General features: G+C 44.8%; 1 protein-coding gene across 2 annotated transcripts; it reads left to right on the plus strand.

Annotated features, from left to right (window-relative positions):
• kdm5a (lysine demethylase 5A) lies at nt 1-25,503 on the plus strand. Of its 2 annotated transcripts, none has more exons than XM_059547493.1 (27): nt 1-441; nt 3,839-3,916; nt 4,000-4,122; nt 7,301-7,471; nt 7,547-7,690; nt 7,785-7,842; nt 7,930-8,024; nt 8,841-8,999; nt 9,092-9,211; nt 9,324-9,482; nt 17,465-17,646; nt 17,720-17,882; nt 18,060-18,179; nt 18,303-18,497; nt 19,368-19,549; nt 19,642-19,766; nt 19,840-19,990; nt 20,076-20,199; nt 20,279-20,634; nt 20,743-20,881; nt 21,473-21,652; nt 22,172-22,876; nt 22,950-23,078; nt 23,164-23,308; nt 23,381-23,601; nt 23,682-24,107; nt 24,833-25,503. In XM_059547493.1, the coding sequence occupies exons 1-27, from the start codon at nt 295-297 to the stop codon at nt 25,058-25,060; spliced, it is 5,025 nt and encodes a 1,674-aa protein (XP_059403476.1). In that variant the 5' UTR covers nt 1-294; the 3' UTR covers nt 25,061-25,503. The 2 variants fall into 2 exon arrangements, with proteins under 2 accessions (XP_059403476.1, XP_059403477.1); XM_059547494.1 differs by having other exon boundaries at nt 20,079-20,199.
• Nucleotides 25,504-25,797: the final 294 nt, after the last annotated feature.

The following is a 25,797-nucleotide window of genomic DNA, read 5'->3' on the forward strand; positions in this document are numbered from 1 at the left end:
GAAGGGTAACACTTCCGGAAACATTCGAGCGGAGGCTAGCGGAAGATGCTAGCAGCGTCTGTTTGAGTATAGTCTGATTATTAGAGGACTAAACCCACTGGATCCCTCGGATTACTGACGGATATGATCCCTGAAGGCGACTGACGCGTGTTATACAGAGAAACCAGCGCGGAAGTGACCGGAAGCGGCGGCAGCTTTTGTTCACGTAATAAACAAGCCCCCAGCTGACGAACGCAGATAGGATTCGACCCGTGACCATGATCTAACGCTCGGCCCGAGGCGCAGTGGTTACTTATGGCGCTCTTCCGCGAGTTCCAGGCTCCTCCGGAGTGTCCGGTGTTCGAGCCCAGCTGGCAGGACTTCAGCGATCCGTTCAGCTTCATCCACAGGATCCGAGAGATCGCCGAGAACACGGGCATCTGCAAGATCCGACCGCCGCAGGTACTGTAACAGCGATCTACCGTAGTGAAACACGGTAAAACACCAGATCCGACCGCCGCAGGTACCGTAACCGCGATGTATCATAGTGAAACACGGTAAAACACTGGATCCAAATGCAGCAGGTACCGTAACAGCGATCTACCGTAGTAAAACACCAGATCCGACCGCCGCAGGTACCGTAACAGCGATCTATCTTAGCAAAACAGAGTAAAACACCAGATCCGACCGCCGCAGGTACTGTAACAGCGATCTACCGTAGTAACAGCGATCTACCGTAGTAAAACACCGGATCCGACCAACGCAGGTACCGTAACAGCGATGTACCATAGTGAAACACGGTAAAACACCGGATCCGACCACCGCAGGTACCGTAACAGCAATCTACCGTAGTAAAACACAGTAAAACACCGGATCCGACCGCCGCAGGTACCGTAACAGCGATCTACCGTAGTAAAACACAGTAAAACACCAGATCCGACCAACGCAGATACCCTAACAGCGATGCACTATAGTGAAACACGGTAAAACAGCGGGTCCGACCGCCGCAGGTACCGTAACAGCGATCTACTGTAGTAACAGCGATCTACCTTAGTAAAACACCGGATCCGACCAACGCAGGTACCGTAACAGCGATGTACCATAGTGAAACATGGTAAAACACCGGATCCGACCGCCGCAGGTACCGTAACAGCGATGTACCATAGTGAAACATGGTAAAACACCGGATCCGACCGCCGCAGGTACCTTAACAGCGATCTACCGTAGTGAAACACGGTAAAACACCAGATCCGACCGCCGCAGGTACCGTAACCGCGATGTATCATAGTGAAACACGGTAAAACACCGGATCCAAATGCAGCAGGTACCGTAACAGTGATCTACCATAGTAAAACACCATATCCGACCAACGCAGGTACCGTAACAGCGATGTACCATAGTGAAACACGGTAACACACCGGATCCGACCGCCGCAGGTACGTAACAGCGATCTACCGTAGTAAAACAAAGTAAAACACCGGATCTGACCGCCGCAGGTACCGTAACAGCGATCTACCGTAGTAAAACACCGGATCCGACCAACGCAGGTACCGTAACAGCGATCTACCGTATTAAAACAAAGTAAAACACCGGATCCGACCGCCGCAGGTATCGTAACAGCGTTCTATCGTAGTAAAACACCAGATCCGACCAACGCAGGTACCGTAACAACGATGTACCATAGTAAAACACGGTAAAACACCAGATCCGACCAACGCAGGTACCGTAACAGCGATGTACCATAGTGAAACAGGGTAAAACACCGGATCCAAACGCCGCAGGTACCGTAACAGCGATGTACCATAGTGAAACATGGTAAAACACCGGATCCGACCGCCGCAAGTACCGTAACAGCGATCTACCGTAGTAAAACACCAGATCCGACCAACGCAGGTAACGTAACAGCGATGTACCATAGTAAAACACGGTAAAACACCGGATCCGACCGCCGCAGGTACCGTAACAGCGATCTACCGAAGTAAAACACAGTAAAACACCAGATCCGACCAACGCAGGTACCGTAACAGCGATCTACCATAGTAAAACACGGTAAAACACCGGATCCGACCGCCGCAGGTACCGTAACAGCGATCTACCGTAGTAAAACACAGTAAAACACCAGATCCGACCAACGCAGGTACCGTAACAGCAATGTACCATAGTGACACACGGTAAAACACCGGATCCGACCGCCGCAGGTACCGTAACAGCGATCTACCGTAGTAAAACAAAGTAAAACACCAGATCCGACCAACGCAGGTACCGTAACAGCGATGTACCATAGTGAAACATGGTAAAACACCAGATCCGACCGATGCAGGTACCGTAACCGCGATCTACCATAGTGAAACACGGTAAAACACCGGATCCGAACACTGCACAGGTTTTCCCATACAATCATTCATTTCACAATATCAATGCTGACCGCCACGGATTGATTCAGATTTTTAAACTATTTAATATGGGTAGAATTGTATTTTATTGTCGAGCTGCGCGCTGCTTGCTCCCTCCCTCTCACAAACTGACAACAGAGGCACGCGCGACTAGCCTCTCCTCTTCGAACACGATCTGAATCAAAACATGTTTTAGTTAGAGGACGGTACTTAATGCTTATTCCCCCAGCGAATATTCCAGAATCAATCCGGAGTTGAATGGTTAGTAATGAACACTGTTGCTCAACATATCTCTGAGAAGTTAGTCTATCTTAAGCGCTGTCACGTTTCCATTACAGATTTGCGCAAAACTTTTGTGTTTTAGTTCTAAATATCGATAAACAACTATTGCGAAATGACGGCGTTTCCATTAATCGATGTTATGCGACTAAAACGTCATTTTTTCCCTCTCGCGATCAGTCATTCCAAAAATCATGGCTACGGACGTTGGTGGGTTTATATATATCACAGCCACCAGACTAGACATTATATTATTATTATCTCCAGGTTCAGGTTGGTGTGTGTTGGTTTTTGTCCACCTCAATCTCTAGGTTTGTGTGTGTGTGTGTCAGAGTCTGTGTGTGTCCACCTCCAGGTCCAGTTTGGTGTGTGTGTGAGCCTGTGTGTGTCTGAGTCTGTGAGTGTGTGTGTGAGTCTTTTTGAATGTTTGAGTGTGTGAGCCAGTGTTTGAGTGTGTCAGTAAGTTTGTGAGTTTGAGTGTGTGTGTGTGTGTGTGTATCTCCAGGTCCAGGTTTGTGTGTCTGTGTGTGAGCAAAATTTGCAACAAGAAGTCTGTGGAGCAGTCATAGCATAAAAAGTGTAGCAATGGCAATGTCTTTAAAGGGATAGTTCACCCAAAAATGAAAATTCTATCATCGTTTACTCACTCTCAAGTTGTTCCGGACCAAACCTGTATGAGTTTCTTTGTTCTGCTGAACACAAGGGAAGATATTTGGAAGTATGTTTGTAACCAAACAGATCTCGGTCCCCATTGACTTCCATAGTATATATTTTTTCCTACTATGGAAGTCAATGGGGACCGAGATCTGATTGATTCTGTCATTCTTCCAAATATCTCCAAATATAACCAAATTATCCCTGTAAGGTATCTGACACTAAGTGTTGGCAATGGAAATGTGTACTTGTCACTAAAAATATACAATATATTTATGACTATATATTTATACACTATTTTTTTTCTCCCATTTTTATGTATTTTTTTACTCGTCTGTATGATGGTTTGGCTAGTTTAGTACATGAAAGTAAATGTAGTCATCATTTTAAATGCTGAAGTGATGGGTTGGTTTCCCAGGGTCAGCTCTGGTTGAAGTGTGTGTGTGTGAATGTGTGTATGGATGCAGCTGCTCTGTTCAGACTCATAGCTGCCTCTATGTGTGTGTGTGTGTGTGTGTGTGTGTGTGTTGTAGGGCTGGCAGCCTCCCTTCGCCTGTGATGTGCGCAGCTTCCGCTTCACTCCTCGAATCCAGCGGCTCAATGAGCTGGAGGTGAGTTCAGTCTCTCAGTCCTGTGATGGTGATGATGATGAAGATGGCTGTGTGTGTTCTCACCTGGTGTCTCCTCTCTTCAGGCCCTCACCAGAGTCAAGCTCAACTTCTTCGACCAGATCGCCAAGTTCTGGGAGCTCCAGGGCTGCAAACTGCGCCTTCCTCACGTGGAGAGAAAAGTGCTGGACCTGTACCTGCTGAGCAAGGTAACCCTCGTCTGTGTGTGAGACTGTCTGTCTCCCCGTGTGTGTGTGTGTGTGTGTGTGTGAGAGACTGTGTCTGTGTGAGTGTGCTGCATACACATGCTCACTTCAGCCTTCATGCTTTAGAGAGTTGTGTTATAATCAATACTTTTATCAAGAACACATTAAATTGATCTAAAGTGACATTAACCTGTTAGCCAGCACAAAGATTCCTGCGTCCTCTACGCCTCTCAACTCGCATGTTTCAGTGTTTATGAATAGATTAAATGAAACGGGACAAATTTAATCTTGACAAACTATGTATCATTATAAAGATCTAAGCCTCAAGCATCGACGACAGATCGCTGTTTTTCAATGGAAAGCTTATAAAGACTGTATTTGCAACATTTGTGTAAGCAGTACACATACAAACATGAACATTAGAAACGCAGTACATACCAGATCCGTCATAATAACGAGTCATAAACACATCCACAGCTGTAAATCCCGGTTTAGTTAGAAAGGTAAGGGTCCACTGAACGACATCTCATGAAGCACGTTTAGTCCAACGAAGCAATAACGTTGTAATATGGATCATAATTCCTTTGTTTACATTTCATTTCTTCAGCGACAGAACTGTTTGCGTCTGTTATGGAATAACTCACGGTCGAAAACTGCGTCTTGGTAGTAAAAACACGGCACGGTTTTGCAGCGTACAGTGTCACAAAAAGAATGAGGCGATCCACCGGAAAAAAGAATGAATGAAAGATAGGCGGAAAATAGTTTATTTGAATTTGGCGCTCTCTCCTCAGAGCTGGTGACGCACTCTGACGCACCTGTCAGCTGATGGAGGCGGAACTTACAGCGATCGCAAATTCCTGTCTTTCTTTTTTATTTTAGAGAGTTTTTATATATGTGAGAATGTGTTTTATGTTGAATGTGAATGTATGTGCATGATTACCATCTGTTTGAATGCAAATCAGCCCAAATCAGCTCGCTATTACTGAATGGTCACGGCTATCAAAGTGAACGCGTCTATATGAATAGAGAAAGTGGATTATTTACTTCGGCACATTTGTGTTATTACCATCTGTATAAGTGGCCATCAGCACATCAGAACTTATTTGCATCGTAATTCATTGTAAAATATGCATCTCTAGCAATCTCAGGATGTTCTATATTGGCAAACAATGTTAAATCTTTTTTTATTTTTCTTATTATTCTTATTTTTCTTACTCAAATTATTCTTATTGTATTTTTCTACTGCTCAAATAAATCATTTATATGATGTCTAAGTTTATGTCTAGTGTTTTATAATTGAAAAAAACTATGCAGTGGTATGTTTACTGACTAAATAGTTTGTAGAAGCCTTCAATACAGTATTTTTTATATTTGGGGGGTGGGGGGTGTAGACATAGTCTCATAAAAATATTTGCAGGAGTCTCATTTTTCATGATATCTTATTCAGATTTGAAATAGAAACTCATGAGACATGTGGCTTTCAACCCATTACTTTTCTAGATTGCTTCAGGACTCATTTCATGTATTTTTGAATAAAAAAAATAAAAATATATATATATATATAAAAATCAGTGTGGTAAAAAAATAAAGTTTGATGATTATAACTGACAACTAAGGAAAATCCCAAATTCAGTATCTCAGAGAATTAGAATATTGTGAAAAGGTTCAATATTGAAGACATCTGGTGCCACACACTAATCAGCTGATTAACTCAAAACACCTGCAAAGCCTTTAAATGATCTCTCAGTCTAGTTCTGTAGGCTACACAATCATGGGGAAGACTGATGACTTCACAGGTGTCCAAAAGATGACCTTTGACACCTTGCACAAGGAGGGCAAGACACAAAGGGTCATTGCAAAAGAGGCTGGCTGTTCACAGAGCTCTGTGTCCAAGCACATCACAGCAAACTCGCCTGACCTTAACCCATAGACCATCTATTGTGAAGAGGAAGAAGTGATATACCAGACCCAAGAATGCAGAAGAGCTGAAGGCCACTATCAGAGCAACCTGTGCTCTCATAACACCTGAGCAGTGCCACAGACTGATCGACTCCATGCCACGCCGCATTGCTGCAGTCATTCAGGGGAAAGGAGCCACAACTAAGTGTTGAGTGCTGTACATGCTCATACTTTTCATCTTCATACTATTCAGGTGGCCAAGATTTCTAAAAATCCTTTCTTTGTTTTGGTCTTAAGTTATTTTCAAATTTTCGGAGATACTGAATTTGGGATTTTCCTTAGTTGTCAGTTATAATCATCAAAATTAAAAGAAATAAACATTTGAAATATATCAGTCTGTGTGTAATGAATGAATATAATATACAAGTTTCACTTTTTGAATGGAATTAGTGAAATAAATCAACTTTTTGATGATACTCTAATTATATGACCAGCACCTGTAATTGGGAAAAAAAAAAAAATATATATATATATATATATTTTTTTTTTTCTTTTCAACATTGTTCTTAAGACAAAACTTCTTGAAAATAATCTTCTTAAAAATCATGATGAATAACAGCCCCAGACTTCTCTTAAATCCCAAACAGTAAGAATTATTAAATGAATTTATGGGGATATATTTATTCATTACAAGAGCACTACTTACATATACTAGCAACGCTAAAACGAGTCAGATAGGGAGCTTTAATTAAACGCTATAAATTTAAGCTTATAAATGGGGCATAATCTTTGTCAGTATTCAGCGCACCTGAACGCACAGGACGCTGTAGAAGCGTGGACACGCACAGCAGAAGCGTTCACTCTGAGAGAGAAGGCAGGGGCTAATGCAACATCACTGCAGCTTGAGGGACCATCTTTTCTAAAAGTATTCAAAAACATGGTGCATTAAAACGTGAAGCTGAGCGCCAGTCAAACTCTTGATGAAAATCTTGTGATTATTAGGGTAATCTGCAGGAAGCGACAAAAGACAATAAAGTGCGAGTTTGTCATGAGTTTACTCAGGTAACAGCTGTTATTTTCTTCTTAAGAATATATTTGAGAACTTGAGAATTTTCCAAGAACTGCACTTTAGAACATTCTGTGAACTGAACTGATTTCCTCAGAAGATTTGAGTGAGCAGAAGAGACTCAACTCTTACTCATGCTTCTGAAATGTGTGTTTAGTTGGTCTCATAAAAACAACACTGATGAACAGCTGATCCCCTCTCTCTGTGTCACGGCAGCTGGTGCGTGCTGAAGGAGGGTTCGAGGCGGTCTGTAAGGAGAAGCGCTGGTCCAGGATCAGCAGTCGCATGGGTTTTCCGGCTGGGAAAGGTGTGGCGTCACTGCTGCGCTCTCACTTCGAGCGGATCCTGTATCCGTATGAGCTCTTCCAGACCGGAGCGACGCTGAGCGTGAGTCTGACTCCTGCAGCTGCTGTGATGGGACGTGTGCCTCGTGTCGCTCCTGACGTGTGTGTGTGTGTGTAGAGCGTTCCCAGGCTTTACCCAGAAGCCCCTGACAGTGAGGATGTAGATGAAGGCATTGGAGGTGCAGAGGAAGAGGCCGCAGATGAGGATGAAGAGAAGGAGAGACGCGTGGAGAGACGTTCCCCTCGACGGCTCAAGGACGAGGTCAGTTTCTCTGTCAGGCCTCATACAGACAATCTTCTTGTATTTATTGGATGTTGTCCTGTGAGCCTGTGCTGATGTGATGCTTGTGTCTCAGAGTGAAAACACTGAGCCCAAAGCTGTGCAGGTGTTCAGGTTAGACATCATGACAGCAGGTGAGACGCTCAGCGCTTCTCTAACAGACATCAGTGCTGTTCAGCAGACAGCGGCGTCTAAGACTGTGTGTGTGTGTGTGTGTCCAGATGACGAGGGCTTCCTCAGGAAACAGAAGCACATGAGGGCTCAGGCATTTGCTATTAAAATGCGTCCACGCAAGGAGGTGCTGGAGGTCAATTATGTGAGTATGACGTTTGTGTGTCATAATGCATTATATCTGTTCCTGTGTTTGAGCTTCTACAGTACAGACCGCACTAAAGGACCGTTATACCTCTGTATCTGACCTGATTTGAATACAGGAGCAAAGCGTCAGCATCTCTGTCCAAGCCATTTGTGTGGAATCAAGCTCCCAGCAATCAGACTCTATTACTGTCATTACCAGTCTGTAGTGTTTTATGAACATGAACTCAGCTTTATTACCATCACAATGGTTGACTTGATGTCCAGCTAGAGACCAGCTAGTGATGTGATTTGTGGCTCATTCCCACTAACCAGTTAATGTTTATAATATATTAATGCTTTGTCTCATATAGCAGATTACAGCTGAATGATAATAAAGTTACATTGTGCAAGGATATACACGGTCATGCAGTCGAGATTTGCATTACTTCTGTTTTGTCAGAATTGAAAAGAAAATTAATTTTAGAATGAAAATTTAAATTAGCTAAAATTTGCCATGTCTGGAGGAAATATAAAGCTGAAAGTCATCTGATTGACAGTGAAAACTAATGCTAATGCTTTGTGATAATATCCCCTAAGAGGAGCTTGTACAAGGAGAAGAGTAAAGGACCTAACACTGAGCCCTGTGGCACTCCATGCTTCAGTACTGGAAAGTCAGCAGTTCATCATTTCAAAGCACATCTTTAGACTCAGTGCTGTCTTCGGTTCTGATGTTTAGAGCATATCCTCTGCAGAACACTGTGTTTTTGACCTAAAACTCAAGAGTTTGTGTGTGTGTGTGTGTGTGTGTGTGTGTGTGTGTGTGTGTGACTGACAGATCGACCTGTACATGTGCATGGCGTGTGGGCGGGGCGACGAGGAGGACCGCCTCCTGCTGTGTGACGGCTGTGATGACAGCTACCACACCTTCTGCCTGATCCCGCCGCTGCAGGACGTGCCCAAAGGAGACTGGCGCTGTCCCAAGTGTGTGGCAGAGGTACAGCCATGCTCACAGCTCAACACACACACACACATGCTTTAACGAAAGCTTCTCTGTGATGCACTAAAGTCCTGCTGCCCGTCACACAGGAGTGCAGCAAGCCTCGGGAGGCGTTCGGCTTCGAGCAGGCTGTGCGCGAGTACACGCTCCAGAGCTTCGGCGAGATGGCTGACCACTTCAAGTCTGATTACTTTAACATGCCTGTTCATGTAAGTGTCGGTAAACACTGTCTGCACAGTCTCTAGCATTTAAAGCAGAGTTCTGGGTTCAGAGAGCAGCGCTAACACATGTAAACATGCTGTGTGTGTGTGTGTGTGTCAGATGGTGCCCACGGAGCTGGTGGAGAAGGAGTTCTGGCGTCTGGTCAGCAGCATTGAGGAGGACGTGATCGTGGAGTACGGCGCTGATATCAGCTCCAAGGACATGGGCAGTGGATTCCCAGTGCGAGACGGCAAGAGGAAACTCATCGGCGACGAGGACGTAAGATGCTTCATTTCATATAACTGCATCCCATACTAGTGCATGAAGAATAGGGCTGTCAAAAATGACGTTCGAATATTCCCTCTAAAAAATACACGAATATTCGAACATCTGGTGGCACATGTTGTCAATGACGTGCATTACGTCAATAACAGGACAAAATAATACAAAGAGACATAACTACTTGTATAGATAGAAGTTTAAACATATTTGACAACGTATTACCTACACAAAAACAAGGAAATCAACTAATGGCCAAGACTGCAGACCTCACGCTCTCTCACCCTCACGTTCTCTGCGCATAATGATTTAAATGAACAAACACATTGTTGTGCAAGCAATTTAAGGTCGCGACTGTTGTCCCAAATATAGCAGGCTTCATTCAGTGATTGAAACAAATATTGTTAATATTAATTGAAGTTTTGCAGCATATAGAACTGACATTGAATGCTCCGAGCGAGCTGTGCTGTGGTAAACATGGAACTTTTCCTTGACATGAAACGATAAATAATCAAACCTCGGATCCATTGTTTGACAGAACTCCCCGAAGCCTGCCCCATCCGCGATACTGATCGGTCTCATGTCATTAAAAATGAACGAAATTATTTTATCCGTTATGGCCTCTTGTCATGTTGCAGACAAAGTGCTTGCGGCATTTTTTTTTTTTTATTCGAATATTAATTTTCACCTTCGAAATTCGTTTTTTAAAAACTATTCGAATATATATTCAAATTTAGAATATTCGTTGACAGCCCTAATGAAGAAATTTCATTCATACATTTTATACACACACACACATGTGTGTGTTAGGGCTGTCACTTTTGAGAAAAATCTAATTCGAACGGATATCGAATATCATGCAATGTATTCGAATATATTTGAATTTCTACGTGCCCGGACCCCCGCGCATTAAAAAAAAAACACTGTAGCCTAATGGAGATTCAATCACAAATGTTTAACAGTGAGTCATAAACAGGACTATCTGGATTATTATTTTTTTACTTAATGTTTGAAACAGCAGGTTATCAACTTAGAATATCAATTTATATGAAGTGCCACTATGCATATCCCACAACATTAGGCTAAATGATAAAAGAAAAGAAAAGAGATTCAGAACAGGCACAAACATAACGTAACAACTTAAACAGCAGCAGTAGTAAGGCATATAGCCTAGACTAATTCATTTCTTAATATTGTTTGCAAGAAACACCAGTCTATCAACTTGATCTGTATTAAGTGGGGGTCTCTTTTTATTTACAATGTTCCCCGCGGTGGAGAACACACGCTCGGAGCGCACAGACGTGGCTGGCTACTCGCTCTTATTCACTTGATTTGATCATGGGCCTATGCTACAATACGTGTAGAGTGCCCTCTACTGGATAAGATGGCAAAGAATAAAATAAAAAAACAAACGGTTTAATCATAGACTGTAAAAAAATGCTCTACACATGGCATTTTAAAAAACAGATATTTTATTTATAGTTCGATTATGGATATTTCACGTCATGTTCGAATGCATATTCGAATATCGAATAAAAAGTGACAGCCCTAGTGTGTGTGTGTGTGTGTGTATGCAGGTGAATCTCAATAAATTAGAATGTCGTGGAAAAGTTCATTTTTTTCAGTAATTCAACTCAAATTGTGAAACTCGTGTTGCACACAGACTGAAGTAGTTTAAGTCTTTGGTTCTTTTAATTGTGATGATTTTGGATGACATCATGAACAAAAACCCACCAATTCATCTCAACAAATTAGAATACTTCATAAGACCAATAAAAAACATTTTTAGTGAACTGTTGGCCTTCTGGAAAGTATGTTCATTTACTGTACATGTACTCAATACTTGGTAGGGGCTTTAATTGAGGGCTTGAGACGAAGAACCATATAAGTCCATATTTTCAATTTTTGAATAATACATTTTTTTTTAATTTGGACTCTGAATATTATATTACTTTTTTTTTTTTTAATTGAAGATAGACAACAAAAGCTTCCCAATTCTAATGAGATAGGATTTTTTGGTATCAATCTTAAAAATAAAAAGTTAGAGTAATTTACATTTCTGGAATGTGGAAGAACAGTATATGTCCAGTTAATGTGGAATAACAGTATAAGTCCAATTAATCATATCAATTTAAACCACTGGAGATTTAATTCTTTTATCTTAGTTTTAATACAGTAACAGAACCTTAAAGAAAATATTAAGCAATTATTTCTTAAAATTTCTTTTATTTTTTGCCAACGTAAATCACAGAACAAAAACGCGGACAATACGGTACGAACAATGAACAATACATAGGCCTACTTATAGTACAGAAAATAAACGTCAGTACAAACAAACCGTACATACTTACAATAAACAATACATACAAACAATAAACAGTAATAACGGTAAACAATACATATTTACAATACAGACATACATCATCTTCATTCCATGCTGGTTCCATATGCTAGTTTACCATATATGTCTTCCTTTTTTGGGTTCTAAATAAAATAAAATAAATACCTATATATTACTATTATACAACATAAGATAAGGCATACAAGATAAGCTACAGCTACTTGTATGATTCATTTCACACAATATACACAATATATCCCACCTATCCCTGCACATGACCTACACATACCAGGCTACTCTTCACATTCTAGTGTCCCATAAAATGCTTGGGCCTCCGCTGGCATGTAGGCTAGCATTTTCATAAGGTCACGGTGCTTCTCCTTCTTGATGGGCAGAGGGTCCTCATAAGCACGAGCATACGTGGTGGAAAACAAGGGAGCTGGAGGTGGTTGATTCTTCCTCTGTTTGGTGATCAGCCAATGCTTCCATCCCTCGTAGAGGCTGTGGCTCCCTTTTGTGTGGACACACCATGGATCAGTAGCTGAAATCATGATTCAACAAGAAATTCAATAAAGATTCTTCCTTCACGCACATATCCCCAACACTGTTAATCTCAGAAAACCAGTTTAGTTTTAGTCTAGTTCTTTAGTTCTTTAGTTTTTTACCTGTCACTTTCAACCACATCATGGATGTGATTAGGAAGCCAGGTGGATGCTTTAATGTTGCATCAGGGAGCTGCCTGAAGTCCGCACATTTCATCTCAATTACTTTAAATGGATGCAGCTGCCTGGCTCCACGGATCATCTCGGCGACATCGCTGGGGGTGTGGAGTGTGGACACCTTACGCCTCTTGTCCAGCGTGGCAAATGAACGGTCACAGGGAAGGAAGGAGTGACCAGACACCATGAACTTCTGCTCTATCTGACTGAAGTACCCTCTAGATACGAGTAGGGCCATGAGGTTTAGGACTCGCCAGTTGTTGTTCTGCCCACAGCATCGGTCACTATAGATGATGAGCTTCCGTTCCTTTGCCTGGACTAGGGGAGCGAAAGATGTTTCTGCCCACTTCAAAAGACAGCTTGCCACCTCGATGGAACCTCTGTGAGCGATGCCCTCATGCCAGAGGCACATTGTAGGAGGTTTGTCGATGCCCATCTCCTGGATACAGAGGTTGTAGTTGGCCAGCTGCCGTTGATAGTACACGTTGGAGTGTGTCAGGTTTGGCGTGAACACTACCCCCTGCATGTCGATGCAAATGACATGGCAGTCATCATTGGTTTTGGCCCACTCTGTGTCAGCCTGCAACTGGGTGTACGCTTTTTCGGCTTTCCGGTGGTGAAGCTCACTCTCGGCTGCGATCTTCAACCTTTCTCCATCTGTTGTAGCAGCTACTAATTTTGAGAACAGGGCGTCACATTTTGCACAAGTATCACTTCTTGGCTGCCCAAAACTGAGGTTTTGCTGCTTGAAGATGTCCCTATAGAGCCAGAAGTTTGCAGTGGATGCTGGATTGTTTTCCTTGTATAGGCGGAACATGCGGAGCAGGTTTAAATCAGGGCTCAGGTACTCCCTCTCCACATCTCCCTTCATCCGTGAGTAGTGGTTCAGTTGGCGTGGGAAGCTCAGGATGTGCTCTCTTATCCCCTCTCTCACTGCAGGATGAATGCTACGAGACCTAAAAAATAAACAACACAACTCATGAACAAGGGAAATATAATAAACTGGTCTGTTTTGCACAATTGCATCGTTTCTGTGACAATAAAATTTAATATAATTGTAAACTTTTATCTAAACTATAGGATTTTGTTTTTCACAAACAATCATTAAAGGGATACTTCAGGATTTAGCATTTAGCTTTGTATTAGTAGAAAACCAGTAGTATTTTCGAATTACCATGCTTTCCTCCCTCATATCCCCCTGAGATGAGAGATTTATGTATTTTTTGTCTGGAAAAAACCTCAGATGATGCAAAAATTGTCGTTGTTTACATGCACACCTTTTGTTTCAATCTAACTGAATTCATTCTGATTGGTGAATCTAAATGTTATGTTTACATGAACGCTAAACATGTGATTGATTGATGTGTGCGTTTTAACATTGCTAAGAAAATTCCCGCTCCTCCGTGAGAGACACGAGACCGGTGCGTCTCACAGGTGTTGCTCACCAGTAATCACGCCACCGGCCTCGCGCCGTTCTCCCGAGGCCCTCAGTCTCGTCCTGCTCGCCACAGTAAACACAGTGAATGGCAACTGTAGAACGCAAAAGCGAATCCCGGACATTTTGGCCAATCTTAGCACTTTACCTCTGATATCGATCTCAAAGTGCAAGAATATGTTTCCTGACTGGGCAACAACAGTGAGCTGAATCCTAACCATTACAGTTTGTGCATGCTGGCGTTATAGGGTGGCAAGGCACCCGACGCCCTATAATGCCAGCGTCCAGTGCACCATTAGATCAGGCAATGTTGTAGGGCAACTGATGCTGACATTGGTGCAGCTTTAAAAACTAACAGGACGAGAGCATGAGGTCCTTCAAGATTTTTTTTTTTTTTTTTTACCTGTTCTTATGTTTTCCTCTGAAGTCCTCTAATGGAGACCTGACTACCTGCTCTGTTCCCTCAGACTGACTGCCTAACTTTTCTTGAATAACCTTTTCAAAGATAAGTAACTTTAAATAAATATGTTATGGACAATGTATCTAATTAAAATCATGCATGTAACAAAAAGTTAACAAATGGAAAAAGCTGTATAAAACTTGCCTGTAGGCGACTGTTGGTCAGTTGAAAGACTGACATAAATGTGAGCTTACAAACAGCAAGTCTTTGGCCTCCTTGTTGCACATGGTACTTGAAGGTGTACTTCCTCTTTGTATTCTCAGTGTCGGGCCCACGTGGTCGTCTGCGACTCACCTTGTGCTAGAAGTAAAAAGACATATTGGGATGATCAGTGATCAGGCACATATGCAGTCTTAGTGAATTAAAGGCATACAGTAGTATTCAATTCACTGGTTATTTCATGGGCCTACATTGTAATGCATTGCATACTGTTGACATGATATGGTCATGAATTGCTTAAGTTAGCATACCTGCTCTAAACCAGAGAGAATGATAGCCTGCTGCCTCTCATAAGAGACAGCATAAAACTCTGTGAAGAGCTGGAGTTTTCTTTGGTCTGTTAGGCTTGAACACTGCCTGGGACATGTCTCCTTGCACGCCTTTGCCTTAACAGAAACAAAGTCACATTAGCGTTTTTTTGAGCTATAAAACACTAGAGCTATTAGCAGCTATTAAGGTTACTAGCTAGAATATATAACAGCTTACACAATCAATGCATTTTTTTTACCTTTTTTTATTTATTTTTATTATTTATTAAATAACAAGTAACAAACATAGCATAGCATACAATATTACAAAAACAAAGTGTTGCATTAAATGGTAACAGGGATCCAAAAATTATATCAAATTATTTTAAACACGTCAATGACTTTTCTTTTTTTTTTTTTTTTTTTTTTACCAATTTCAGTGAAGACATAAAGCAATCAAATTCTACTCTAAACATCTTAAAGATTGGGGATGAATTTACATATGTTTGTTTATGTATATAAAATTCTGCCAGCAGTCCTTATAACACAATCAATGAATGGTAAAAAAAAAAAAAAAAAAAAAAAAAGCCTAACATTAGCCGCAGCTGGGCTGCACCTAAAGCGTTTCGATTCATTTCTCCGTGGTTATAAGGAGTAACTTAGAGACATGTTTAAAACGTCCCCTGAATCCTAATTTTCTCAGCTTTCATATCGACCCATTCATGACTTGAGCCTTAAACAGAGTGAGCTATATGAATGAACTGTAGTAGACGACGCCCAGTAGCCTACACGCCCCTCTGACTGTAACCGCTAACTTTATGTAGATACTTTGTATACGGTTTTTCACTCACCTCTTTTGGTGGACATTTTCCTCGTTTTTGCTCTCCTCTCCGGTTCACATATGGTTTCCCAGCATCCCTCAAAGACTTCCTTGCTCTGTCCTTCCATTCATTCATGTTCGCTCTCCTTTTTTGCCGACGTTTTGTCTATTAATGTCCGCAGCGGACATGAAAGCAACCGGCGTCTCCATTTTTCGTTAGTGGACATAAACGGTTTTTCCGCGTGAGACTATTTTAAAATTTAAAATTCAGAGTTTTGGTCGCGCGAACAGCCCCCAAAGTGATTCTGTATACAAAGTGGCACACATACATTGAAGTCACATGGTTATCTCAATTTTTGTTTTTTTGGACTTATACGGTTGTTCGTCGCATGTACTCAATTACTGCCTCAATTCGGCGTGGCATGGAGGTGATCAGTTTGTGGCACTGCTGAGGTGGTCTGGAAGTCCAGGTTTCTTTGAGAGTGGCTTTCAGCTCATCTGCTTTTTTGGTTTCTTATTCCTCATTTTCCTCTTGAAAATAGCCCATAGATTCTCTCTGGGGTTCAGATCTGGTGAGTTTGCTGGCCAGTCAAGCTCACCAACACCATGGTCATTTAACTACCGTTTGGTGCTTTTGGCAGTGTGGGCAGGTGCCAAATCCTGTTGGAAAATGAAATCAGCATCTTCAAAAAGCTGGTCAGCAGAAGGAAGCATGACGTGCTTCAAAATCATCACAGACTGTGGAAACTTAACACTGGACTTCAACAGCTTGGGCTATGAGCTTCTCCACCCTTCCTCCAGACTCTAGGATCTTGGTTTCCAAATGAAATACAAAACTTGCTCTCATCTGAAAAGAGGACTTTGAAACACTGGGAAACAGTCCAGTTCTTCTCATGTTGTCTGTGGTTCAGGAGTGGCTTAACAAGAGATATACGACAACCGTAGCCAAATCTCTTGACACGTCTGTGTGTGGTGGCTCTTGATGCCTTGACCCCAGCCTCAGTCCATCCCTTGTGAAGTTCACTCAGATTCTTGAATCCAGTTTGCTTGACAATCCTCTTAAGGCTGCGGTTCTCTCAGTTGGTTGTGCATCTTTTTCTTCCACAACTTTTCCTTCCACTCAACTTTCTGTTAAGGTGCTTGGATACAGCACTCTGTGAACAGCCAGCTTCTTTGGCACTGAATGCTTGTGTCTTACCCTCCTTGTGAAGGGTGTCAATGATTGTCTTCTGGACAACTGTCAGGTCAGCAGTCTTCCCCATGATTGTGTAGACTAGTGAACCAAACTGAGAGACCATTGTGAAGACTCAGGAAACCTTTGCAGGTGTTTTGAGTTGATTAGCTGATTGGCATGTCACCATATTCTCATTTGTTGAATTGGTGGGTTTTTGATAAATGTAAGCCAAAATCAACACAAATAAAAGAACCAAAGAATTAAACTACTTCAGTCTGTGTGCATTGAATTTATTTAATGCATGATTTTCACAATTTGAGTTGAATTACTGAAATGAACTTTTCCACGACATTCTAATTTGTTGAGAAGCACTTGTGTGTGTATATATATATATATATATATATATATATATATATATATGTGTGTGTGTGTGTGTGTGTGTGTGTGTGTGTGTGTGTGTGTGTTTACTCTTTTTGTCTTGTGGTTCTGTGGTGAGATATGTCCATAGACAGTTCTTCCTGGTTGTCACGTGAGTGTTGATTTCTCTGGTGATGTGGTGTGCGCAGGAGTACGCAAACTCGGGCTGGAACCTGAACAACATGCCGGTTCTGGAGCAGTCGGTGCTGACGCACATCAGTGGAGACATCAGCGGCATGAAGGTGCCCTGGCTGTACGTGGGCATGTGCTTCTCGTCCTTCTGCTGGCACATCGAGGACCACTGGAGCTACTCCATCAACTACCTGCACTGGTGAGTCCTGCGTGCGCTGCTGATCAGCGTGTGGAAGCGCGGCAGAGACGAGTGACGTGTGTCTGTTGATCAGGGGCGAGCCCAAGACCTGGTACGGTGTTCCAGCACACGCCGCCGAGCAGCTGGAGTCCGTCATGAAGAAAGTGGCTCCGGAGCTCTTCGACTCTCAGCCGGACCTCCTGCACCAGCTGGTCACCCTGATGAACCCCAACCTCCTGATGGAGCACGGCGTACCGGTAACCGCCTCCTCTTCATCTGCCCTGTTTTCTGATGATATCTGGCAAAACCAGCTTCACACCTGCTTAAGAAATGAACAAAGAGATTAAATCTTTCACCCCTCGCAGCAGTATTTTAGGACCGTGTTATCTGACAGAGATCCTCAGCAGTCACTGACAGGCCTCATTATCATACAGGTGTACCGGACCAATCAGTGTGCGGGAGAGTTTGTCGTCACCTTCCCAAGAGCCTATCACAGCGGCTTCAATCAAGGCTACAACTTTGCTGAGGCAGTCAACTTCTGCACTGCAGACTGGGTGTGTCCTCTAGAGCCAATGAAGCAACACATAACTGAGCAGCAGGTCTTCAGCGTGTGGTTTGCTGTGTGTGTGTGTAGATGTGTGTGATGACCTATACGTGTGTGTGTGTGTGTTGTGCAGCTGCCCATCGGGAGGCAGTGTGTGGCTCATTACCGGCGTCTGCAGCGCTACTGCGTCTTCTCCCACGAGGAGCTGGTGTGTAAGATGGCGGCCGATCCGGAGAGTCTGGATGTGGAGCTGGCGGCGGCTGTGGTCCGAGAGCTTGGACACATGATCGAGGAGGAGAGCCGGCTGAGAGCAGCTGTGCAGGAGACGGTGAGAGTTTAAAATATCAAGACATTATTTATGCATATGTTATTGTAGGTTAAAGTTTTCCATGTCAGGGAAGTAAATGCCACTTCTAATGCAGCTTCTGTGTTTTCTTTGCATTGCTATGATACACTTAGTTGAGACTGATTTAATTTGCCTGGTCACAGCCCTAATGCAAGAATTTGACTCAAAAGATGTTTAACACTTTCAGAAAAAATGGCTTAAAGGAAAACAATTATTTGTGCAGGTCTTAAAAAGTCTTAAATTTGAGCTTAAAATTTCTGCACAATTCCCGGTAAGAGTGATGTTTTCTTGAATAATGGTTCACTTGGAAATTTAATATAGATTTTATACAACAGTTAAAAAACTTGAAGTTATCATTAAATGACATTTTTGAAACAATGCTGTAAATTTTTCTGAATGAAAATAGTTTGAAACAAAGTTAGAGCAGAACTGCTGTGATTCTCCACGTAAAACACAGTAGAGGTACTTTGATATCTTTTTGAACTTTATGTACAATTATGCAATTGTAACAACCCTGTAGTATCTTATTATTCTAATTTAATTGATTGTTTAAATGTAATAATTTGACAAAACGTGACACACATTTAACAGGTTTATAGAAAACAAATGCCCTTATAAAGTTAAAAAAGTGCCTGGAAATCAGTTTAATATTGTCTTTTAATATTGTTAGAAATTAATATAAATATACGACATCTTGAAAGTATCAGTAATGGAATTTAATAATAAAAGCAGTAGAAATGATAAAAATAGAATAAAGACACCGTTGAAGCTGAATAAAATCCAAAGCTGACCAACTGTTACTGCTTGAGTGTGTTTGCACCCGGTGGTCATGAAGCTCCTCCCGTCCTGCAGGGGGTGCTGTGCTCGGAGCAGGAGGTGTTTGAGCTGGTGCCTGATGATGAGCGGCAGTGCTGGAAGTGCAAGACCACCTGCTTCCTGTCGGCGCTCACCTGCAGCTGCAGCCCGCAGCGTCTGGTGTGTCTGCATCACGCCGCCGAGCTCTGCAGCTGCGCAGCCAGCAACAAGTGCCTGCGGTACGACTGTGACCCACTCCGCCTCGCTACACATCAGTGCCATCAGTCCTGAAGTGCTGATTAAACTAGAAGCTTTCACTGCTCTGCTGCAGGTTCAGGTACGATCAGGACGAGTTTCCTGCCATGCTGTACGGGGTGAAGTCACGTGCGCAGTCTTACGACACCTGGGCCAAGAGGGTCGCCGAGGCACTGGCTGCTGATAACAAGAGCAAGAAAGGTCAGACACGACACAGAGTCACCAGTTTAGGCCACATCTGCGGGTTATAAACGGGTCGCTCGTGCTTCCACAGATCTGATCGAGCTGAAGGTGCTGCTGGAGGACGCAGAGGACAGGAAATACCCCGAGAACAGCTTGCTGCACAGCCTCAGAGACACGGTGAAGGAGGCTGAGACCTGCTCGTCTGTGGCTCAGCTGCTGCTCAGCCACAAACAGAGGCACAGGTCAGTCACTAGACCAGTGTGAGATATATATGTGTGTGTGTGTGTGTGTCCCATCACTCAGCCCTGTGTGTGTGTGTGTGTTAAGAAGAGAGCGTCCCGAGAGCAGCGCACAGAAAGCACGCAGCAAGCTGACGGTGGAGGAGCTGAAGGTGTTTGTGGAGCAGCTGTACCGCCTGCCCTGTGTCATCAGCCAGGCCCGACACGTCAAGGTGAGTGCACGAGCCTCCGCAGCGGTTTGAGATCTGATATACGGTCTGACGTGCTCCCTCGTGTGTGTCCGTGCCGCAGGAGCTGCTGGAGAGCGTGCAGGACTTCCACGAGCGGGCGCAGGCGGCGCTGGCCGACGAGACTCCAGACTCTGGGAAGCTGCAGGCGCTGCTGGAGCTGGGCTCGGGGCTGGAGCTGGAGCTGCCGGAGCTGCCCCGTCTCAAGCAGGAGCTGCAGCAGGCGCGCTGGCTGGACGAGGTGCGGCTGACACTGATGGAGCCGCAGCGCCTCACGCTGGAGCTGATGAAGCGGCTCATCGACTCCGGCGTGGGCCTGCCGCCCCATCACGCCGTGGAGAAGGCCATGGCCGAGCTGCAGGAGCTGCTGACGCTGTCCGAGCACTGGGAGGAGCGGGCGCGCGCCTGCCTGCAGGCCAGGTGACCTCCCATTATAGACAAAAGTCAAACGAGTAAATGGGTGTATAGTAGTCCTGGGTTGTTGTGAAATTCTGTGGTTGTGACTGTCGTCCGTCTGTCTCCCTGTAGGCCTCGCCACAGTCTGCTGACGCTGGAAAGCATCGTAATGGAGGCCAAGAATATCCCAGCATACCTGCCCAATGTTCTGGCCCTCAGAGACGCCCTGCACAGAGCCAAAGAGTGGACGGCCAAAGTGGAGGCCATTCAGGTGACCGTGTGTTTCACTGGGTCATGCCTGAGCACTTCTGTTTACATTTATCTAACGTGACTTACAAATGAGGAATACAACAAACTATTCATCTGAAAGAGACAAAACAAACACAAGAAATGTTAGTAATAAAAGGTTTCCGCTTTTGTACAGGATAGTACAAGCTGGAACAGTGATTTATTAATGGACAGTAAAGATTCTGTATTGAGGATGTGTGTGAGAAGATCATTTCACCATCAAGGTGTATTTAAAGTAAATGTTGTGGAGAGTGACTTTGTGTCTCTCTGTGATGGTACTACGAGGGTTCGTTCACTCACCGAACACAGGCTTCTGGAGGGCACTCAATTTGACAAAAAATAAAACCAGTAGTGAATAGTATTAAATGGTCCTAAGATACATATATAGAAAGAAAGGGAGAGACCATAAATTAAGTCAGTGTGCGCTTTGGGTTCAAACAATTAGACATGCTTTTGATTACAATTTAAGTCAACCATTTAAACAATTTAAACAGAAGTTCTGTGGAAGAGATCATCACTGTGATGTTGTAGTTGTAGCACGTCATGTGACCCGTGTCTCGATCTCCACGAGCAGAACGGCAGTAACTACGCCTACCTGGAGCAGCTGGAGGGTCTGTTAGGGAGAGGACGCTCCATCCCGGTCAGATTAGAGGCTCTGCCACAGGTGGAGTCACAGGTGGCTTCTGCCAGAGCGTGGAGAGAGAGAACCGCCCGCACCTTCCTGAAGAAGAACTCCACCTACACCCTGCTGCAGGTGACACACAATGACACACTAGCGAAGGGGTCTCAACTCTAACCCTCGAGGTCCACCTTCCTGCAGAGTTCAGCTCAAACTCTAACCAAGGTGTTTAGGATTGCTAGGAAATTACAGGCAGGTGAGTTCAAGGAATATGGCCCTCGCTCCAGAGTTGAGACCCCTGCACTAGTGAAATATGTAGGAGAAAATTGTGTACTAATTATTTGGTTTAGGGCCCAAAATTTTGTCCAGTGTTTTCATGGATATAAATGTCCTCATGACACACATGGTAGTTGGACAACTAAACATGATATTCTTCCTCAGTATTTTTTGTTTTGTTTTCTGGTACAAATAGCTTAAATCAAGATGCATTTACTTGAGAAGCAGAATGGCTTAAGAAGAAGTCTTGTTTTCTGAGAAATGTATGGAGATTGCATGGGTCAAGTCTGAAAAGAAGAACAAGTGAGGTCAGGAGAATCAGCTGCTGAGTGACCCTCTGGTGTTCATCTGTACTCACCTGCGGTTGAACTCTTGCAGGTGCTCAGTCCACGTGTGGACATCGGCGTGTACGGCACCAGCAAGAGCAAACGCAAGCGTGTCAAAGAGCTGCTGGAGAAGGAGCGTGGCCTGGAGCTGGACGCTCTGAGTGACCTGGAGGACAGTGTGGAGGACACACGTGACCCTGCCACCGTCGTGGCCTCCTTCAAAGCCAGAGAGCGGCAGGAGCTGGAGGCCATCCACTCGCTCCGCGCCGCTAACCTGGCCAAGATGGCCCTGGTGGAGCGCATCGAGGAGGTGAAGTTCTGTCTGTGTCGTAAGACGGCCGGTGGCTTCATGCTGCAGTGTGAGCTGTGCAGGGACTGGTTCCACGGCGCCTGTGTGCCGCTGCCCAAAGCCGGCTCGCAGAAGAAGCTGGTGTCCGGCAGCAAAGAGAGCAAGTTCCTGTGCCCGCTGTGCCAGCGCTCGCGGCGTCCACGGCTGGAGACCATCCTGTCCCTGCTGGTGTCGCTGCAGAAGCTGCCGGTGCGGCTGCCCGAGGGAGAGGCGCTGCAGTGTCTGACCGAGAGAGCCATGGGCTGGCAGGACCGCGCTCGACAGGCCCTGGCCACCGACGAGCTCTCCTCCGCCCTGGCCAAGCTCTCGGTGCTCAGCCAGCGCATGGTGGAGCTGGCCGCGCGAGAGAAGACCGAAAAGATCATCAACGCTGAGCTGCAGAAGGCGGCCGCCAACCCCGACCTGCAGGCACGTGACCCCACACCCACCATCACGTCTGATCATATCAGGGCTCCACGACTAACTTCTGTTTCACTCTCAGGGCCACATCCAGACCTTTCAGCAGGCCGGCTTCAGCAGGGCCACGTCACCACGGCCCTCGATGGACTACGATGATGAAGAGACGGACTCAGACGAGGACATCAGAGAGACTTACGGATATGACATGAAGGTATGTGAATCCCTGAATCCTCTCACACACAGTCAGCCATCACTAGATCTGTCTCAGTCTCTCTGTCTCGTGTTTCTCTCCGCAGGACTCTGGGGAGGTGAAGCCTTACTTGTTCTGTGACGAGGAGATTCCTGTGAAGTCGGAGGAGGTGGTCAGTCACATGTGGCCCACGATGCCCTCTTTCTGCACTGAGCACGCGTACTCCTCTGCCTCCAAGTCCTGTCCTCAGAGTAAGAAGTCACTACACACTTACACATGTAGAGTGAAGAGTCCAGTAGACCTGATCTCTGCTCCCTCCTCAGATCCGGCGGCGCCACGCAAGCAGCCCAGGAAGACCCCGCTGGTGCCGCGCAGCCTGGAGCCTCCGGTGCTGGAGCTCTCCCCGGCCGCCAAGGCCCAGCTGGAGGAGCTGATGATGGAGGGAGACCTGCTGGAGGTGTCTCTGGACGAGACGCAGCACATCTGGAGGATCCTGCAGGCCACACACCCGCCCTCAGAGGACAAGTTCATGCAGGTCATGGAGGTGAGATACCCAAAACCCTGTGCATGCAGGTATATCTTGTGTCCACGCATTGACCTCTTTAACCTGCTGTGCTCCCGCAGCCTGAGGACGCGTCGCTGGACAAACACGTCAAGCTGAAGCTGAAGGACATGGAGAAGAAGAGGAAGAGGAAGTTGGAGCGAGCCGAGCAGCAGCTGCTTCTGGCCGGTGGCGTGCAGGGACGGTCCAAGTCCAAAGACATGAAGCGGGTTCTGGAGCTCAAGCCCAAGAAGAAGAAGCTGAAGCTGAACCCGGACAAGTCCCGTGAGCTGAAGCAGCTGGCCAAGCGTCTCGCTAAAGAGGAGAAGGAGCGCAAGAGGAAGGAGAAGGCGGCGGCCAAGGTGGAGTTTCCCAAGGAGGGCCTGGAGAAGAAGAGCCGGAAGATTCTGGACATTCCCTCCAAGTACGACTGGTCTGGAGCGGAGGACTCCAACGACGAGAACGCCGTCTGCGCCGCCAAGAACTGCCAGCGGCCGTGCAAGGACAAGGTGAGTGACCCTTCACTGTTGACAGAGGAACTACTCTCACTAACCTTGACCCCAGTCTGAGCGAGACTGCACTCACATTACACTTTACAGTCTGGACCAGAATCATTGTAAATATGAGTTTCTTAATCAGAGATTGGACATGAACGGCCTTTCAAGTCATGTTTACTACTGGGAGTTAGGTGGGCCATAGACTATAAACATGATGGAAGGGACAACTGCTGTCGATGCTGTTCTTAATTATTATTATTATTATCATTATTTTATTTCAACAACTTCATCACCTTGTATGGATTATAAACAATCTAGCAGTCTAGTGCGGTGAATGTGTTTTGTTATTGATCAGTGGAATATTACATTTTATTCTTTCTGACAACACATCACTTGAATACAACGAGCTCATAATCACGACTTTATTAGCAGGAAGTCTGGATAGCAGTGGAAGGCAGCCGCGCTCTCACTTAGCACAGTGGAGTGCATCCATCTGTTAACTTTGTGCTTCATTATTTTGAGTCTTTGGGACACGGTGACTCTAAGAGATCTATCGCGTCTGCCGTCTGCATGTATCAGAAGCTCTGCTCTGGTGCGGTTAGCGCTCACACTACTCTTCTAACTGAGCCAGGGACCAGCTGAACCGGAGCGATCACAGTAGTCAGACGACCCTCGCTCCGGGGCACGGTTCAGATGACCTGGTGTGATTCTCTGTGTTGGTTCTCTTCTGGCTGCAGGTGGACTGGGTCCAGTGTGACGGCGGCTGTGACGAGTGGTTTCATCAGGTGTGTGTGGGGGTGTCCTGTGAGATGGCTGAGAATGAAGACTACATCTGCTCGGCCTGCTCACATAAAGCCTCGGCGGCTGTCACAGTGGGAGCAGAGACTGTGGTGATGTCCTCGCCGGTGTGCAGCGGCCCGTCTGTCCCAGTGCTGCTCCAAACCAACCCTCCGGAGAGCAGCTAACCTCACAAACACACAAGCAGCTGCTGCATCACCTCCTGGGACCCACACATTTAGCTCATTATTATTATTACTGTAGTCCTGGAGGAGCCCCCTGGTGATGTATCAAGACTGAATAAACATGGTGCGGGGAAATCTCTGCAGCTCAGAACCTAAACTAGCTTGATCTGCTGCGTCACCATGAGATCCTGCAGCAGTGAACCTCCTGTCAGCACCGAGTCACTGCCCTCAGCATACGGAGGACGGGGCACGTAATGCTTGTATTTAGTGAATCTATTTATTATGTACGTGGTTTTTAAGCAGTCCATGATGGGGTGGTCTTTTTCTCAGCTTTTGTCAAATAAAGAAAGATGATTGATGATTGATAAATGATGATGATGATACATGTCAAGTTTGTGACTGATTGTGAATTTCACTGCTAATAAAGTGTTCTCTTCTGTCTAACAGTTTTGAAGAAATATGAAGTTTTCAAGAAATACAAAAACCTAATTTGAGGCTGTGAGATACTTGACCATGTTAACAAATTTCACGATTTGGTTCGAGTCTCATTCACTAGCTAGCGATTCGATTCAATATCTATTATTTTAGACCTCTTTATCAGGTAAACGTGCCATATTTCTCCTAACTAATGCTGTAGAATACACACGAGAGTCCGTTGGTAAGCTTGGCTACTACATTACTTTGAAGGTTAAAACTGACTGATTTTTTTATACAACTGCTTAAATTACACAAGTTTTTAT

Source organism: Carassius carassius, unplaced genomic scaffold (genome assembly GCF_963082965.1).
Source record: "Carassius carassius unplaced genomic scaffold, fCarCar2.1 SCAFFOLD_108, whole genome shotgun sequence".
Taxonomy (NCBI): domain Eukaryota; kingdom Metazoa; phylum Chordata; class Actinopteri; order Cypriniformes; family Cyprinidae; genus Carassius; species Carassius carassius.

Coding starts and splice junctions, on each gene's coding strand:
- kdm5a (XM_059547493.1), top strand. CDS start 295: ATGGCGCTCTTCCGCGAGTTCCAGGCTCCTCCGGAGTGTCCGGTGTTC. Junction 7,472..7,546: donor AGACCGGAGCGACGCTGAGC/GTGAGTCTGACT, acceptor GTGTGTGTGTAG/AGCGTTCCCAGGCTTTACCC. Junction 7,691..7,784: donor CTCGACGGCTCAAGGACGAG/GTCAGTTTCTCT, acceptor CTTGTGTCTCAG/AGTGAAAACACTGAGCCCAA.